At 35.2% G+C, this 17,762-nt stretch overlaps 2 protein-coding genes across 15 annotated transcripts in view; one reads left to right on the top strand and one right to left on the bottom strand.

Annotated features, from left to right (window-relative positions):
* Positions 1 to 17,762, top strand: part of LOC110442987 (dipeptidyl peptidase 4-like) — a 406,309-nt gene that overhangs the window by 190,361 nt on the left and 198,186 nt on the right. The window contains exon 1 of one of the 13 annotated variants that reach the window (XM_021486903.1): positions 14,202 to 14,478. The exons of the other annotated variants lie outside the window; for them this stretch is intronic. Coding sequence (XP_021342578.1) covers positions 14,404 to 14,478 — 75 coding nt within the window. The 5' untranslated portion in view covers positions 14,202 to 14,403. Of the gene's footprint in view, positions 1 to 14,201; positions 14,479 to 17,762 lie in introns of those variants that run through there. 13 annotated transcript variants of the gene reach the window in all.
* On the bottom strand, positions 4,740 to 9,950 carry LOC110442989. 2 transcript variants are annotated; one of them, XM_021486909.1, is made up of 3 exons: positions 9,851 to 9,950; positions 6,491 to 7,076; positions 4,740 to 6,186 (listed from the first exon to the last, which is right to left on the bottom strand). In XM_021486909.1, exons 2-3 carry the CDS (start codon positions 7,055 to 7,057, stop codon positions 6,112 to 6,114), a joined length of 642 nt encoding a protein of 213 aa, XP_021342584.1. In that variant the 5' UTR covers positions 7,058 to 7,076; positions 9,851 to 9,950; the 3' UTR covers positions 4,740 to 6,111. The 2 variants fall into 2 exon arrangements, with proteins under 2 accessions (XP_021342584.1, XP_021342583.1); XM_021486908.1 differs by having other exon boundaries at positions 4,740 to 7,076.

Below are 17,762 nucleotides of genomic sequence, written 5' to 3'. Positions count from 1 at the left end.
CTGAATAAAATGTATTCTCTAGACATTTTTGGAGAGTCTAGGTTTCAATTTGAAATTAGATCCATTCATATGAGTACAATTTCGACTGACGTTGTACATAAACAGTGTTACAACAGGCAGAAGGGGGGAAGCACAGAGTCTCAGTCGGTAATCGCACTGTGATCAAACAGAGTCTCAGTCGGTAATCGCACTGTGATCAAAGGACTACCTCAGTTCTCAATAGTAATCCCAAGGGTTTTCATAAACAAATTACGATTGTGAATGGATTTAATAACAAGACATGTAATCCTTCAATACGAATGTGAAAGGATAATTTAGCACATTTTCTTGGACAACGGCAAAAAATAAATGTTGTTTATTATTCCGTTATGTCTATTTGCTTTCCCGGTGGCTTACAAATTAATTCATTAGTACGTTTACGTCACTACAATGTAGCTGTGTAATTACCCGGTTATAGAGGTGTGTTTCATTTTATAAATGTTGTTTATATAACAATAAAACAGTTTATTTTACTAAGTATAACTATTTATCACATTGCTGCGAATTTCCACACAGTGATTGAACTGTATTACTCATTGAAATCGATTTCTGTTTCATCAGCGTTTATTTCGTTTAATCCCGAAAATGTCAATATCTCTACGTATAAACGCCTAATTGTAACACTATAGGCAATCTTATTAAACGAGACGCGGTAATGAATGAGAGTATCATCTTGCACTGTAGCAAGAGAGATAACTCTTACATCAATAACGAATTGTCCTGACAGCGATCAAGCAACTAGCATTGATTTTCCTGAACCTAGACCTTTGGCCCTTCGTCTCTAGAATATTGAATTATTTAGAAAGCATAGACGCTAATAATTTTGATCACTTGGATGTTTGATTCTAGTTCTCAAACTAGGGGGAGATAAGCTAGTATAAAGTGCAGCCGATAAATCCGTCATGTATAACCATACCCTTACTGACGTTAAAAACTTATCACGCATCATGGTGGGAAACTTATAGAATTTTAACAATTATATAGCAATAATCAAAAACTTGTCATGTAAGCAGGGAATGAATGCCATGAAAAGAAGTATTTCTGTTTTTATATTCCCAAGGATAATATCAGGCCCCATTGACATGATATTTCTATTACTGCCACCGGACAAGTTTGGTGAAAGACGAATATCTAACAAACGACTGATATGATAGTGTGAAAGTATTTAAATGCGTTTTGAAACGTTTGCAAATCTTATTCCGGCAAGTTGTATACATATCTTCTCATAAGTTGCTGTTTGCAAGGAGGATCTACTTTCAAATTCAAGGGTTATCAGCTTTTACATTGCCGTGCAGCTTTAATGAGTATTTTATTAAAACCGTGTCAGAATCAGTCTCAGCTACAAGGTACGACCAGTCTGTGGGCCTGGTAGTCCACTATAACAGGGCCAAACCCTTGTTGTGTATTATAACCAGAACAATTACAAAGAAAGGTAACACATTTTGCAGATGTTAAAATAAGTCTTTAACTTTATTTTCAATATTTGATTGAATATTTGCAAGTTGTTTTTCACATGTCTTATTTTTGAAAAGTAAGAATTCTTCAATACTAAAAAGAAACCACTCATGATAAATATTTAATATTGGAATATTGATGAAAATCGTTGCGTATTCAGAGTACAATACGTCGTAACAGCGATGCTTTCGAGATAATAACAATGAAAAAAGGAATAAAACGCTGATCGTGTCGTTTTAATGACTTTCAAACATTCACATGATTATACATTGACTTTTAAACGCATATTAACATTATATGCAAGGATGCTGCTGCCATAACTGACATCGATTTAACTTTGATGAATTAGCTTTTGTTTGATCGTAGTTTTGGCACAGGACACACAGGACACACAGAACACACTTAAAAGTGAAGTTCATTTGAGAAACGTGGTATACTTAAACTCAAACCAGGAAACCATACATGCCAAAAAGACAGACGCATTGAAATACATGTATCTTTTTTTAGTCAAGCTTTGTAAGCGATAGAGTTTTAATTTATGTGGTTGTAAGTTTTTAATACTGTGTAACTAAACTTAAAGCGAATTAATAAATGAAAGGAGAGTAAAGAAATGTATATGTATAAGGAACCCTGTGTGTGTGTGTGTGTGTGTGTGTGTGTGTGTGTGTGAGAGAGAGATAGTTCAAAGGGAGGTAACTCGTATCGCCATTGCTCTTGTGGCAGACAGTGATAGCAAAAAAGAAAGTTAATGTTAGATATGCTGATGTGATATCAATTGAGAGGTGTACAATCGTTGAGGTATAAATACCATATTGTTCGATCAAAGCTCGTGTCTAAATCTAAATTACTCTTATCTCGTAGAAAACTGATATGTAAACCTATCAGAAAATTGTGTCATGATCAAGTGAAAAATGAAAAAATGTTCGGAACTGAATTATTGTCCTTTATCACATAATGTGTGTTAATAAACAGCTTGTATGTAAATCCTGTCGTGTGCACGGTTTATTTTCTTAAGTCTTCTACCTGTGTTGTAACCCTGAATTCTTTAAAATAAGGAGCCCTGTCCCTGATAATTATTTATCAAATTAATGCTGTAAAAACTAATAGCTCTAATTTGGAATTTATGTATAATTTACTTTTTAACTGTTAATAATTAATGTTTTTTCAAATATCCATGCTCTTGTCAGAATTTGCTCAAACGGTATTGAGTTGACAGCAGAGGATTTTCTGTAGGTCCTAAAATCAGAATGTGGTTTTCATATTTACAGTATTGTCCCTTTAATTTCGTTTAGGAATATCTGCTTTTGTGAGAAAACGACGTAATTTTCTCAAACAAACCAATGACAAGCAAAGACAGAATACATGTCGCACAGTCGGACGGGGACACTTCCGTTTACAAGGTTTCTCAGTCGGTTGGAACAATAGTAGAACAATTAGAAGTCCGAGGTTCGAATCCCGATACAGCCATCTGAATCTACACTCGGAACTCCGTTGTTGGTTATATTTTGTTTATTTCATGTTCAGTAAAAAAAAAAGTTCTGCAATGACCAGTTTCCAATCTGGAGTTACAGTTTGGTCATCGATGATAATATATGTCGAATTTGATCACCATAAGGTACAGTTGTATTTGTTTGGCTACAAAAACATTTCCGCATACAAGACACTGCACTCGTTTATACTGAAAGGTTTTATTGGTTTTTTTCTGATTGCGTTNTTCTAAAAAAAAAAAAAAAAAAAAAAAAAAAAAATCTAATAAACGTTCCACAATATTAACAGATTAAACTCATCTTGCAGAAATCAAAATGAATGCAAAATAACATTCCACGTTTACCCAGATATCTGGACTAGTATTCATGAAACCGTTCTCATGCTCACAGATTTTTTGCTCAAGTCCAATTCTTTGTTTTCGTGCTAAATTAATGAAAATTCCCAAATTTTCCATGAATTGGAATAGTTTTGGAGAGACTTGAAGTCAATAACACTTTTTTACATTTGAATTTTTTGAACATGTCACGTGTTTTAAGGGTATTATCAGAAAGTCGATTTGAGTACAGAATTCATGTTTGAGCATGAGACCGATTTCATGAAAACAGGCTTTGAAGTCAGCATTAACATCTGTTGGGTCAGTTACTCAGCAGTACGCGGTCTGTCGCCTGCCGTCTGTCATATATCGTCCCTCTGTAAACTTTTCTTTAACCCTCTTTTTGTTAAAGAACCACCAGGTCAATCACAACCAAGTTTGGTAGGAAATATCATTATGTGATGAGGATTCATACATGTGAATAAGGTTTCAGGTATCTCATCAAATCTTCTTGTAACGAACCAGCCGTCGGATGATTTTTATATTTGATATATCGCACCCTTAGCAAATGTACAACAACGTATGCAAAGGAAAACCAATGTATGTTGTTAAACTGGGGGAGTAGGGGGCAATTTGCAACGCGCTATGCAGTTTGAATGGTTAAACAATAAAAGGCCTGGAGTCATAATATTTCTACTTCATGGCATGTAGTGCTACGAAGGATGCGAACACTATTTAACTTGACCTTTATTCAGGGTCGCAACTCATTTTATTTGGCCAGTATCTTGCCAGCTATGAATGCTAAAATGTGAAAAAAATGACCTTGACCTATGTTCAAGGTCACAGGGTACCAATATGGTAAAACACTCTCACAGGTTATTTTTTTTAATTTTCTGGAACACCATTAGCCCAAGAGTCGTGAACAAATGCCTCGTTGCTTGGAGTTATATGTTATCAAAAGATTATTGAAAAAAAACCGGCCGTGATTAATATTAAAGGTGACAGGAATAAAATCTGTCAATACACTCAGCAGTTTCTCCTGATGAAACAAGAGGTCTAGAGTCACGATATATTGCCATTGGCTTGCTACATATGTAGCATTGTATAGCATCGTATGAAGAACCAAAAGCAATAAAGTTTGTATGTTTCAAGAAGATTGCTGAAAAAGTGTACTACTACAGAGGTCGTGAAAAGAAATGACCTAGACCTATAATCAATTCCACTATGCCCAAATATGCTAAAACAGTAAAACTGAAACACCAAAAGGCCTGGATTCGGGATGTATAGTTATTGGCTTGCTTGCAATAAGTGCTACAAAGTTTGAGAAAAGAAGTAATATAAACCTTTACTCAAGGTCACATGGGGTCATATATATGTAAAAAAAAAAAAAAAAAAAAAAAAAAAAAAAAATTTAAAAAAAAAAAAAAAAAAAAAAAAAAAAAAAACATTCATGTAGATTCTTCTTATGAACAAAAAAGCGTTAAGTCATGAGACAGAGTATACATTTAAGTCATAGGATCGCTGATATACAGTTTTAGGCAAGATGCCTCTTATAAATAGTTAGGGTCTTCAGGCCCCGTGGGCCTCTCGTGTTTTGATTGAAGTAGTTCGTTTTCACGTTCTCCTCACAAATGTTTCATATTTAATCATCATTTCATTTGACGATTTTAAATACAGTATACACATGTACACGAGTCTTGAAACAATAGTTTACTCAGTGTCAAATCTCTGTATAGCTGCGATCCTCTCCAAAGCAGGGTTGTACTCGTGATAATCTGTCTTTGTTTGAGCTGAGTCCCGGTAAGCACGGATGGCCCTGGGATAGTCCCCCAACATCTGGTAGCATAGTCCCAGCAGTGTATTCACTATCCAGTGTCTATGTCCTCCTTGAAGGTCATCGTACTTGACCTGTATCAGGTTTCGTAGTGCTACGTCACATCCTATTCTGTCCTTACGCTCATTACAGCTCATGAAAGACAAGAACGCAGCATACGGTAGTGGCGGGATCAAAACACCCAATGGGCTTCTTGTTATCTCCAGGCGAAGGTGGGGTAGATACATTGTTTCTTTATGTACATAAATGTCACGTGTGAATGTTTTTTTCAGTTTATGAATTGAGGTGTATCTTTTTCCACAGTATTGCTGCCTATACATTTCTTCTTGATTTTGTGGTAAGAAGGTTCTAGTATGGGTGAAATACGATGGCTGTGAAGTTATGCGTCCACACATTTCTTGGGCTTTCGAGTAATTACCTGTGAGGAAGTGCAGAGTTGCCAAGTCCAGCAGGTATGTACCCATTGAAGCACATAGTGTCAGTCGGTGTTGACACTTCCTCAAGGTACGGTACCTGGTCTTGTTGTTGGTAGACCCTGCGACAAGGTCTTGATGGATTTCTCTCTTTGCTGCCGTGGATACTATATCAACAGTAGTCGCAAAAGCGACTAATTCATCTAGCTCCGAAACAGATTTCATTTGTAAATTAATTGATCTTGCAATTAACAGAGGTGTGCAAAACTCGAAGGGAAGCATCAGTTTATCCAGCGTTCGTTTAATATTCATATCCTGTCTGTACTCCATTTCTTGGACAGTTTGTGTACGATTTAGTTCGGTTTGTATTTCGAAATTACAAACACATTCCAGCATACTAACCTCACTGAATGTCCTAGATGTATGTGAAAGGCAAAGTAACTTCTCTGAATGAAACATGTTCAGCATGAGAAATAGTTTTTGTTGATTTTCTCCATGAACCTTTCTCTGGAACATGTTGTTGGTAGGGATGAAGTAGTTTGGAAAGTGTCCTACTTTAACACAAGAGATCAGAATGTTGAAGCAAAACCAGAAACAATAAAACAGATTTTGTTCTTGCCAGAGCTTCGGATTTGAGTGTTCCACTGAAATAAACAAAAGTGTTTTTAAATGATAAGAACACAAAATATCATCATCTTCTTTCCCAATGATATATCGGAGTTTATCTTTCATTTGTTTTAAGAAATATTTCAGGAAACAATACATTTTCATTTGTATATGACTCAAAGAGTGAACTAATAGTCTCTCTGCTGATGCAAATGACACCCTCCACTGTAATAATGTGTCGTCAGAACATTTGTCCCCTACTGGGACAAGATGACATCCGTTTTGTACAATTTTGTCAATCAACGCTTGTGTTGGCCAACCATATAGACGTGGACGTCTTACCCATTGGTTAGCCTCCCTTGGCCAACTGTTAAAGTGAAAGCATCTGACATGATCCATATCTTCAACTGAACAGCTTGGACCATTCGATACATGACGCATTCCTGTTTGCGTTGTTCGTTTGTTGACAATTTGTTCTCTGTACATGTCACTAGAGACAAATATAACATTTCCAACTGGAGCAAATGAATTACATAAACAGCTATCAATTTTTTGTCCAATATGACCTAATTGTAAGGCCACATACCCAGGTCGGCAAGCCGACTCTCTCACATACAGCACAGTCTTGTGTGCGTCTTCTGGAGGAACAATCTGTCCAGGATACAAGGCCACGACATGATTGTCTACAAACATGAAGTCAAAATCTGAACCAAACAGGGATAGTCCTTCAGCCTTACTTCCGCCGTAATGTACATTCAAATCATCGTTAGTAGTGTTAATTATGCGTTCATGTATAAGCATTGCTCTCCTCCTGAATCGAATGGCCTCTTCCGTCCCCATTAGACTCCTTTCAATGAGTTTTGAGATCAACACAGAAATCTTTTCAAAATTCCATGGAGGACCCTCCATTACGGTTTGTTGATGAAGCCTGCAAAAGATAAAAAAGCAAAACAAAATATGATAAATATTTATACAAATGAAGGTATATATTCCCATTTGATTAACTGGAACTTAATGTGATGCGTCAGTATAAGCGGTAGTGATGTCACAATGACCTGTATTCTGTATATTGGTGTAGTGCATGTCCATCAATCTTAATACATGAAGACAGATGACTTGTGGCGAAAAGACGTGAAATCTATTACATTGTACTGTATAGCATTTTAAATTCGCGGGGTCAATATGTCGTGGTTTCCTATTCAGTATATATTCGCGGGGTTAAATTTCGCTGTGCATCCGAATCCCATGTGCCGTACAGAGTATTTTGAGTGTCATCATTTACGGGTTTAACCTGGAAATACAGGTAAACCGTTTAAAAACACTGGTCCCGAGCGTCGTTATCCGCCAGTGACCTCACTCGAAAGAAAATCGAATGTGTATGTACCTTTGTAGGAGTAAACTGTAATCAATTTATCACCTTCTGTGTACGTATAAATATGTTGTGGCCACTTATATGTAAGTGTTGTTCTTACATGGACTGCCCAGTTGTTCGGTGATAATCTGATTTGAGTTCATTTAAGCTTGCATAACAGCGTTGGGTTATAAGTATGCTCACCATGTTGTGATAAGGTCCGTAAAAGTGGTAAACATTTTTGATAATTTCGTTGGTGTTTCGAATTCGCAGATATTATACAAAGCGCGAATATAGCGAAATTGAAACCCCCGCGAAAAATAACATCTCTACAGTTTATAGAATTACATTGAGCTTTACATTGAATCCCTTGTTCTACAGGACAATATATATGTAGATGAAACGATGCTTTCTTTCTAACGACTCTGCTTATTCAAGATTGATAAAATTTAAGATTAATAAAAATGTTACCTTGGAGATGAGATAAGGGAATCTCGACCAGAGGGGAGACTCATAACTATAAGTTGCGTAACACGAGGGTTGTCTACTTAAGAATCTTTCCCCGAGGGTTGAGATTCCCAATCTCACAGGGGCGATTGATTCTTTTCTCTTACCCTGTTAACCTATTGTGTATCAAATACAAAATGTAATGTTAACGTTAAAGGCCTAATAAAGGGTTGATATTACGCTGATGCATTGTTGATGTGACGTCATATGATTGTTATGAATATGGGAATCCCCCGTCACAACCCTAGGGTGAACTTATAAAATATAATTCATGTATCTGAGCGAGATCGGGTTATCTCAGCCGAGGGCTAAGATTCTGTAACAACATCCGAACCAAGGTTTAAGCCGATAATTGGATGTTACAATCTTGACCCGAACCTTGCTCAGTCACAGGTAATTGATTTTGTTCTCGCACCTTTGAGTTTGAAATAAACAATTCAGTTGTGCTAATAAGTACAAGTATCCCGTAAGGGCCTACTATAAATATTGCATCTACACTACTAAAGCTGCATTTTAATTCTTCCGCGTAAAAATGTAGTCCGTCCTTACAAAAAAGACAACATATTATATTAATATTTATATATTTCACAGTGAACACCTTAGTTTATGTCCAAATATAGCTGTAACAAATTCTCAGGTCCCTGTGTACTGATGTATGGATACTGCAGTACATTTATAGTCAACTGTGTTCGCAGTATAGCGAAGTACTCAGGATTTGATGGTCAGACACAGGAAAAGGACTTTACATCATAAACGAGATGTTTTGTGGAAATTGAAATACTTCTCTGTTATGAGACCTCATTGTGAAGGGGAGGGGTGAAATTTAAAACAGATACCTGAAATTTGACAGTGTGTTACGTGTTAGTCACTAAACTATTTTTAGCGTCCGTCGTCCGTCCGTCAACTTTTCCTTTAAAACGCTACTAGTCATGAACGACTGAGCAGATTTTGACCAAATTTGGTCAAAAGCATCCTTGGAAGAAGGGGAACAAATTTTGTATAAATGGTGGTTCTGAAGCGTTCTTGGGTGAAAGGGAATCCTCCATTCTTCATGGGTTACGCTCACTTCGCAGGGAGCAACAGTGATGGTACCCCTGGAGTATCGGGTTTGGTAGATGTTTGTTTTTTTACTATTTGTTTGCAGTGGTGAAAAGCTTTTATGTTGGTTCAAATTAATGACCTTGACTCCGTTTTAATGTATCATGATTCAAATGTGTGTCAATATTCATTAAATATATATTTTTATAGACTGTAGGGATTTGGCCTCTAGCTGGCAAAGATGAAGGGCTATCATGTTTGTTTAAAAATGCGTATTACAAATACATGATATTGACCCACTTTTAAGGCAAATTTGTGAACTCCTATGAAGAACCACGAAGGTTTTCAAAATGAACTATTTATGTATCATATTACAATGACATTACTTTATCAACTACATTTCCCTTAAAGTGATGCCTATATGATGAATCAATATCATACATATCTGATGATTGAATACATATCTGATGATTGAATACATATCTGATGAATTAACAGATATATGATTAATTCATTGATATGAGATGAATGTATAACTATATAATGAATTAATAGATATAAGATGAATTAATACATATACATTTTGTATGACCAATTAATATATATCTGATGAAGTAATATACAATGTATATCTGATGAATTAAAATACATATATGATAAATTAATACATATAAGATGAATTCATACAAATATGACGAATTAGTATATATATGAACAAATATACAACATTCTCATCTTGATTTAAAAACTTAATATAAAATGAGATTTTTGACCTAATTATGATTATAGAAAAATAAAAGTCATACCTGTCGTTTTCATTTGGTCAAGAAAGCAACTATTTCATAAGGAAGAATGCCTAGGCCGATCTCCAAGAAGTGTTCAAATGTGTCTGGCCATCACTGAAGGTCTATGTACACTACATTTCTTTTATAGTCAACTGTTCTGGTTCAATTTCAGAGATTCGGAAAATACCATAAGGAAGAATTTGTTTTCCTGATATAAATGCGTCTATGGTATAACAAAGTACTCAGAAATTGTTGAGTAGATCCAGGAAAGGACTTAACACCATAAGCGGGAGGCTCCGTGGAAAATTGAAATACTTCCCTGTTAGGAGACCTCATTGAAAAGGGGGCGGGGATGAAATTTAAAATAGAGTCCTGAAATTGTTCTGACGGTATGTTACGTGTCAGTCACAAAACTATTCTTAGCTAAATTGAAGCAAAAGGTCAAGTGATTTTTGTCATGGTTCGTCATCAATGCTTTCTCCATCCGTGTAACGTTGACTTCTAAGGTCACCTGACCTAAAAGGCTTTCCTAATCCTATAATGCCCCCCTCCCCATAATAGTGTATAGGCCTAATGGGGATGATATTTGATCATTTGAACGCTAAGAGTAAGATCAAGGCCGTAATGACTTTGACCCTCTTTCAAGATCATACGGTTCAAATATGTTTACTTTTTGTATGCTGTAATGAAAGGCTGTTATATTTGATCAATTAAAAGGCCTCGATTAATTTTTAAGATCTAATGATTAAAATGTATGTCAATATTCATGAAATATTTTTTTGATTAACTGAGAGTCGTAGACTGTTGATATTTGGCCTTAAGCTAGTTGAGATGAAGGGCTATCATGTTTATTTAAATGAGAGTCATAGACTTGTGATATTTGGCCTTTGGCTAGTTGAGATGAAGGGATATCATGTTTATTTAACCGAGAGTCATAGACTGTTGATATTTGGCCTTTAGCTAGTTGAGATGAAGGGCTATCATGTTTATTTAACCGAGAGTCGTAGACTGTTGATATTTGGCCTTTAACTAGTTGAGATGAAGGGCCATCATGTTTATTTAAATGAGAGTCGTAGACTGTTGATATTTGGCCTTTAGCTTGTTGAGATGAAGGGCTATCATGTTTATTTAACTGAGAGTTGTAGACTGTTGATATTTGGCCTTTAACTAGTTGAGATGAAGTGCTATCATGTTTATTTAACTGAAAGTCGTAGACTGTAGATATTTTGCCTTTAGCTTGTTGAGATGAAGGGCTATCATGGTTATTTAACTGAGATGTTGATATTTGGCCTTTAGCTAGTTGAGATGAAGGGCTATCATGTTTCTTTTCTACGCGTGTGTAGATCTATTTAAACTGCAGTTCAATTATAGTCAACTGTACTGATTCAATTTCAGAAATTTGGCAAATATCACAAGGAAGTATTTGTTTTCATAGATATAAATGTGTCCACAGTGTAACAAAGTACTCGGTAATTGATGACTAAACGAGGACAAGTACTTACGAGAAGTTCAGCGGATAATTGTAATATTTCCTTGTGGATGACCGCATCGGGGGATGTTGATCAAAATATAGTCCTGAAAATTTTATGACATTATAATATATATCGCCCAAAGATAAATTGGCTAGAAAACGACAATTAGATAATGAAATATGAACATGTGTAGGCTGAGTTCAAGGCCTTAAAAACATTGAACCTTTTTCAAAATCATGATATTCACATTTTCAAAATCATGATATTCACATTTTCAAAATTCGTTAAATATTTAAATGACATCTTAATAACAAAGAGGTCAATGGTGATGGGATTTGGCTAGAAGGCAATCTAGTCCTCTTGTTTCTGAGTAAATATATAGATACAGACAATCTGGGCTTCTTGTTTCTAAGTAAATATTGTTAATCTGATACTTTAAATACACTGATAATAACAAGGAAATTAAAATGAGGCAAATTTCAAATTCCTGTGCATAGGACAGAACTTNTAAAAAAAAAAAAAAAAAAAAAAAAAAAAAAAAAAAAAAACAGAAACGGTCCAATTGACCTGTATCGCGCATTTGTCATTCGTACATGCGAATATCTTTTGTTCTTAACCCTTCTATTCAACGGGTCAAAAGACCACTTCATTTTTGAAAGACAATGTCAATATTTCGGTTCGGAGACCCACTCGATATCTGTATGCAGTGTATGAAATTAAAATGGATTTATCGTGATGTCGTTTTACGTTTGATCTAAAGTGACCGCATGTCGTATTTGTTGTTTACATAGCTACCGATCCGACTGCTTAATAAACTAATGAAGGTCTAACTAATCTAAAGTGGGCGCCAATATCCGTAATTATATTCAGGTTAACATCATGGAAATGCTGAGTTGTTTTCGTATTGTCGAGATATTTGTCCATTGTTCACAAACATGTTTCTAATTCACCGATAACTGACCTACAGACAATTTCGCTGACGACCTTGAATCGAGGTATCATTCACACTGTTTACATGACGTACGCTTGACGATTTGACTGCATGGTGAGAAGAGACCTTGATTAAAACTAATTTAGATTTTTGACAGATATATGGGATAACGTGTTTAATTAATTAACCGGTGCAAATATACTGATTACCATACTAAGGTGTAATAACGCGCTGCGTTCAGAACGAGGCGGGGAGCTAGAGTTAAACGGGAAAGTGATGTGTGGAAATCGGGAACGAAAATATCATTCAGATCGACAAGGAAATTTGAACAACAGTTGTATCTTTTTCATTTATATATGAATGAACCAATTTTTTAATATTTTCAAACATATGAAAAGATATACAACTAATAATGTTTCACTACTGATTTTTAGACAAAGACTTTTTGTATAACACTTGGCTAAAAGCGAATGATCGTATTCTGATAAAACGCTCGGATAGTAATAATGAAACCAATTAACTATTAATCTAGAAAGGAATTGCAATGTTGTGTCATCTTGTTTAGCGCCTTACTAAGCATCTGTTTTCCTTCAGTTGATCATTTTTCTATATTATATAACACTACTGTCACATTCTATTGAATGTTATTATACCGAAAGTAAACATGGCGGCTGAAGCGAACCGTACGCGCATCTTCTTTGCGCAGTCACTATTTTGCACTGTCGCACACACTGTCGCCCGTTGCTAGGGCGTTGGGAAGCACCTCTCCATTGACTCAATGTTAAACTGTGAAGGTGACAGCTGTGTGAAATTTTTGTCCTAGGCTCGGTTATAACCGGAACAAGGACGTAAAGCCCCATCAATCAATCAATCAGCTGTGTGAAATGAACAATTTGTCTCGACCAATGAGGTTACAGGATTTTCACTAAAGATATAATAAGATAAGAAAACCCCTTCGACATATTATGACAGTGTTATCTTTGTGTATCTATATAGTCAATTAAGACCGGATACTTCCGTTCTATTTGATTTCTGTTTCTTCGTAATTTGAACAACCCAGTTGTTGAAAGTCTGCTTCGTAATCGCAAATTTCTAAAAAAAAAAATGCCAGTTTTTAATTTTATATCCGGAAAAACGAGTTCCGGATCCAAGAGTTTTTATCAGAAAACCATGTGCCATTTCTCATTTACTTCTAATTTCATTAGGGGAAACTAATTGCTACATTTTTTCGTTCAAAAATATTTTATCATCATATCAAAAGGATCAAGTACAAATTCTTACAATTTACTAGGCCATCTTCGGATTTTTTTTTTTTTAATAATATATACTTAATGAATGTTCAAGTGGTTTATAAAGACTGTGTTTACAATGAACTCGCGCTACTTAATCCGTACTCCCGTCTAGAGGATATATTTTGCCCTAGTTACAGTACTTAAATTAGCTAAACAAAATATATCCTCTAGACGGGAGCACGGATTAAGTAACGGGAGTTCATTGTGAACACAGTCTATATAAACCACTTGATCAATAGTCACCCTGAAACTGGGAAACTCAATTCGAAGTAAAGACGCAGGGCAATTTTTGGATCGATTGTGTGAACAACTAAGGTGAAAGAGCTCTAAGAAAACTGACGTGTACTATAATAAACAAATAAGGTTTTTATTTCCGGAATAGGTTTTTAGTCAAATATTCACAACGAATTTCTTTACTTCAAAACAATTTAACATGTCTTTTTATATAAAAAAATATATAAATGAGTTTTAGAGGGTCAGAAATATCTTAAGCTTGATGCAGTTTTTCTATTTTGTATCGGAATATGTAACGTCAATGAAATTATTGATTTTTTGTATTTGAGTGGTTTGTTCTCTCAAAAAGCGGATCTCCCCCGGAGAGAGCCTCTTTGCAATGAGCTCGTGTCAATGGGAAACATGTCCTGTCTCTATTCATACGTATAATACCTATATTACCATGTCTCTGTGTAGCCATTCTGGTACTCTAACTGTAGCCGGCTTTAAAAGCTGCTGTTGTGAGAGAAAGATTCCACTTATTGTAAAATAGGTAAAATATTGATGTTAAAATATTGATTTTTACGTTTTCCGATGATTTTTTTTAACTGAGTGAAAACAAACATCGACATGACTACTTAATGACAAAGTGTTAATTCATATATAATGGTAGCGGAGAAATACGCATACTTACCACTAGCCATGGAGGAAACTGGGAAACAGTTTATGAGTGAGGAACAGGTACGTATACATACCTATATGTACCTGTAACTTACCTGAAGACAGATATACCCTGTATTTATCGTTTTCTTACCTTTAATTATTGTCAGTTACCTGTGTTTGTCTACAGCTGAGATACGTGTATAGATGTCTTATTATTTAGAAATGTACCATACCATTAGAGAAAGCTTTATCACAATTGAAAGTTTTGGGAGAGAATATTCTTACAAATTATATGACAGTTTTATATTTATATCAATTCTATATGTGTATTTAAATGTTACTTAAGTATAAACATTCCCATAATTAATATGTCTTTAAAGATTAAAAAGATGAAATCAGACAAAGGAAAATGTTTGATATAGAAAAGAAATGCTACTGCAATTAGGGGAATTATAATGATATAACTACATAAAGGGATTTCTAATCATCTCATAGACAACTACCCTCAATTTAATGAATTAGGTGTACAATTATGCGTAAATGAGATGTGTCCGTTTTTTGTGTTTTTTTTTATAATGATAATATATTTTGATAAAACCAATTCACAAATTTCATGAAAAATATGAACTCGAAAAAATATTTATTTGATATAGGTTAGATGTCGAATTCATTTTCATTTTTAAAAAGCTTAGGCCTACTAGAGGAAATCGCACATTTTCCAGCTCTTTCAGCACACTTGGAAACACATGGTTATTTTTTTAGCTTTGCCAGAAAAACCCGAAAATGTCTGAATGTACTGCATAGAGTGATATGGAGAAATTGAGGTAAAAAAGATTCCGTCACCTGTCTTATCTTTTATCTAGTATGTATATCGATTATTTTATTTACAGGCAATCCCCTGTGTCTTTTATAAATCTGATGTGTCAATCTATCAATTAATCAATCAATCACTTAATCAATCAATTAACCAATCAATCAGTTAGTCAATCAACCAATCAATCAGATAGTTAATCAATCAATCAGTTAATCCAAAAAATAATCAGTTAGTCAATCAATCAATCAATCATTTATTTCATTTGTGTGTTAAAAGATACACTTTGTACCAATTTCGATATAAATAATATGAACAACTTTACTCTATATATGTCGTACAAATGTACAGATATTCACTTACAGTGTTTTTGTCATGCATAAATGATGTTTTTCGCTGTAAACAATTCCCAGTTTCATGCATATGTATACATTCATTATTTGCTGGGTGTGCCGAGACGTATAGAGATCTGTCTCGGATTACGGTTCTGACTCACTGATTTACATATACATATATACTAGTGCTTTGTTTCTGTCACAGACCAGACGTGTATTCATGATACATCTCCCAGCAGACAAGTTGTAGCTAATACGGCACCCTAACAAGTTGGTCGGTTTTGAGTCGTCGCGATGCATACGTTATGATTATGAAAATGAAAATGGGCGTTCACAGAGACACCTGGCAAGGATAGTACATTTGTAAGAAAGGGGAGATAAATGAGGAGGGAAGTAAGAGGATTATGGGACATGTTAGAGCTATACACTGACTGGTTGATTTATCGCGAGGCGTGTGTCATATTTATGAAAATACGTGGATAGAGACGCAAGGAAGGGGAAAGTTTTAAAGGAAGTTCAATGGGAAACAGTTGATCTATTTCGGTATTTCAATATGAGATGAGGGAATATGAGGAAATCATAAACATTTATTGCCCTTACTGTAGGCAGGGGCAGTATATAGTTTCATTATACGTCCCTGCTGTAGGGTAACATGATTCTTTGTTTTATCCGAGGTGTATCATTTATGTATCGCCCGTCATGTGATCACGACCAGTATCACCCAATCAGACACGCTGTTATAAAGATGAGAAATCCCTACATAAACTGGAGAATTGGGGAAGATTTACCAATCAAGAATCATACCCGGAGGGTTGAGATTTCATCGTCACACTGCAAAGAAAGGAACAATAACTTTCAGCCATTTTCTTTCACAGTTAAAACCTTCCCCATCTTTCTGTCTGTCTATTTATTTCTGTCTGTATACAGATGCATAGCGCTGGCGTATTAATATCGTGTCTGTCTCAGACGTTTTACACATAAGATATAGTATGTATAAATACGTAACAAAATATAGTGTTCGCATAAACCTAACATAAATGTAAAACATATTGTTTCAAAGGGATACGATATAATTTCGTCATAAAACTAGCAATTGACCAAAATAATTAACGAAACGTACTTACAAATGTACTCAAATAAATATAATAAGATTAAACTGTTTCCGGTTCAGCGCGTGCTCGGGGTCATATTTTAGAGGGTGAGAGAAATTACTCGCAACTATAACAGCTGAAATATCTGTGTAAAAGACATAGAGAAATAAATTGTAGATCCCCTGCCTTAGGCTGCCTAGCTGCAAAAGATTGCATAGACATCGACGGGAAGTTACGTCGGTGACATATCGATATTTAAGTAAGAAAATGAGATACTATATTCTAAGAGAGGTTCTAGTTCTGGTCAGAAATATCAGTTACTGAAGTCTTCAATCACAATGGCATGTACGAAATTGTAGGTAGTACTTTGTTACAGAAAGTAGTTCTTTAGCCAAAGAGCACACACCAGCTCTCCAATGATAAATTGGAGTTGGTAGCGGTTAAGAGAATGAAAAACATGTTGCGTCACAGTAACTCCAGTTGTATACATGTCTGGCTATTCACACGGGAGTAAAACGTACGAACTATTACAATACGTTCTATTTGTCCATTTCCGGCTAACACAAAAGCGTTTTGCCGATTAGGTTATTTCTGTTGGGAGAACGGTTCTGTTTGTTAAACTGCAGAGTGAAGCCGACAGTACTAGTCTACAATAACAATTCATTCGGATGACAACTTACAACCAATAAAAGTATTGGAATCACTGTTTTAATTGTATTTACATGGACAATGTATACGTTGTATTATACAATTGCCAGGAAAATTCGCCAAAACCTGTTTTAATCTGTCCCGAGGATTTTAAAACCTCGTGTTGTGCAGATATTGTGCTTGGAATAATGATTTGTTCATCAATGCATTATAACTGGGTATATCGCTACACGGTGCCACTTGATATGCACGTAGTTTACACAATGAAATCACGTAACTACGAACGGATTATGTTCATATCGATACTTCTATCCACGGGATCATGAAATACGCCACTCTCCTTTTACAAAAGACTATTTAAGTACGAATTCAGACAGATCTGAAATTCGTACCGCTAGCAAAACCCATCTTCTTTACTGCAAAGAAACACAAATCAGTAACGGAACCATTTCATCATTTACAGATTATATACAATAT

This window comes from Mizuhopecten yessoensis, unplaced genomic scaffold (assembly GCF_002113885.1).
Source record: "Mizuhopecten yessoensis strain PY_sf001 unplaced genomic scaffold, ASM211388v2 scaffold716317, whole genome shotgun sequence".
NCBI lineage: Eukaryota > Metazoa > Mollusca > Bivalvia > Pectinida > Pectinidae > Mizuhopecten > Mizuhopecten yessoensis.
The sequence above is the reverse complement of the archived record's forward strand: the minus strand, read 5'-3'. Positions and strand labels throughout refer to the sequence as shown.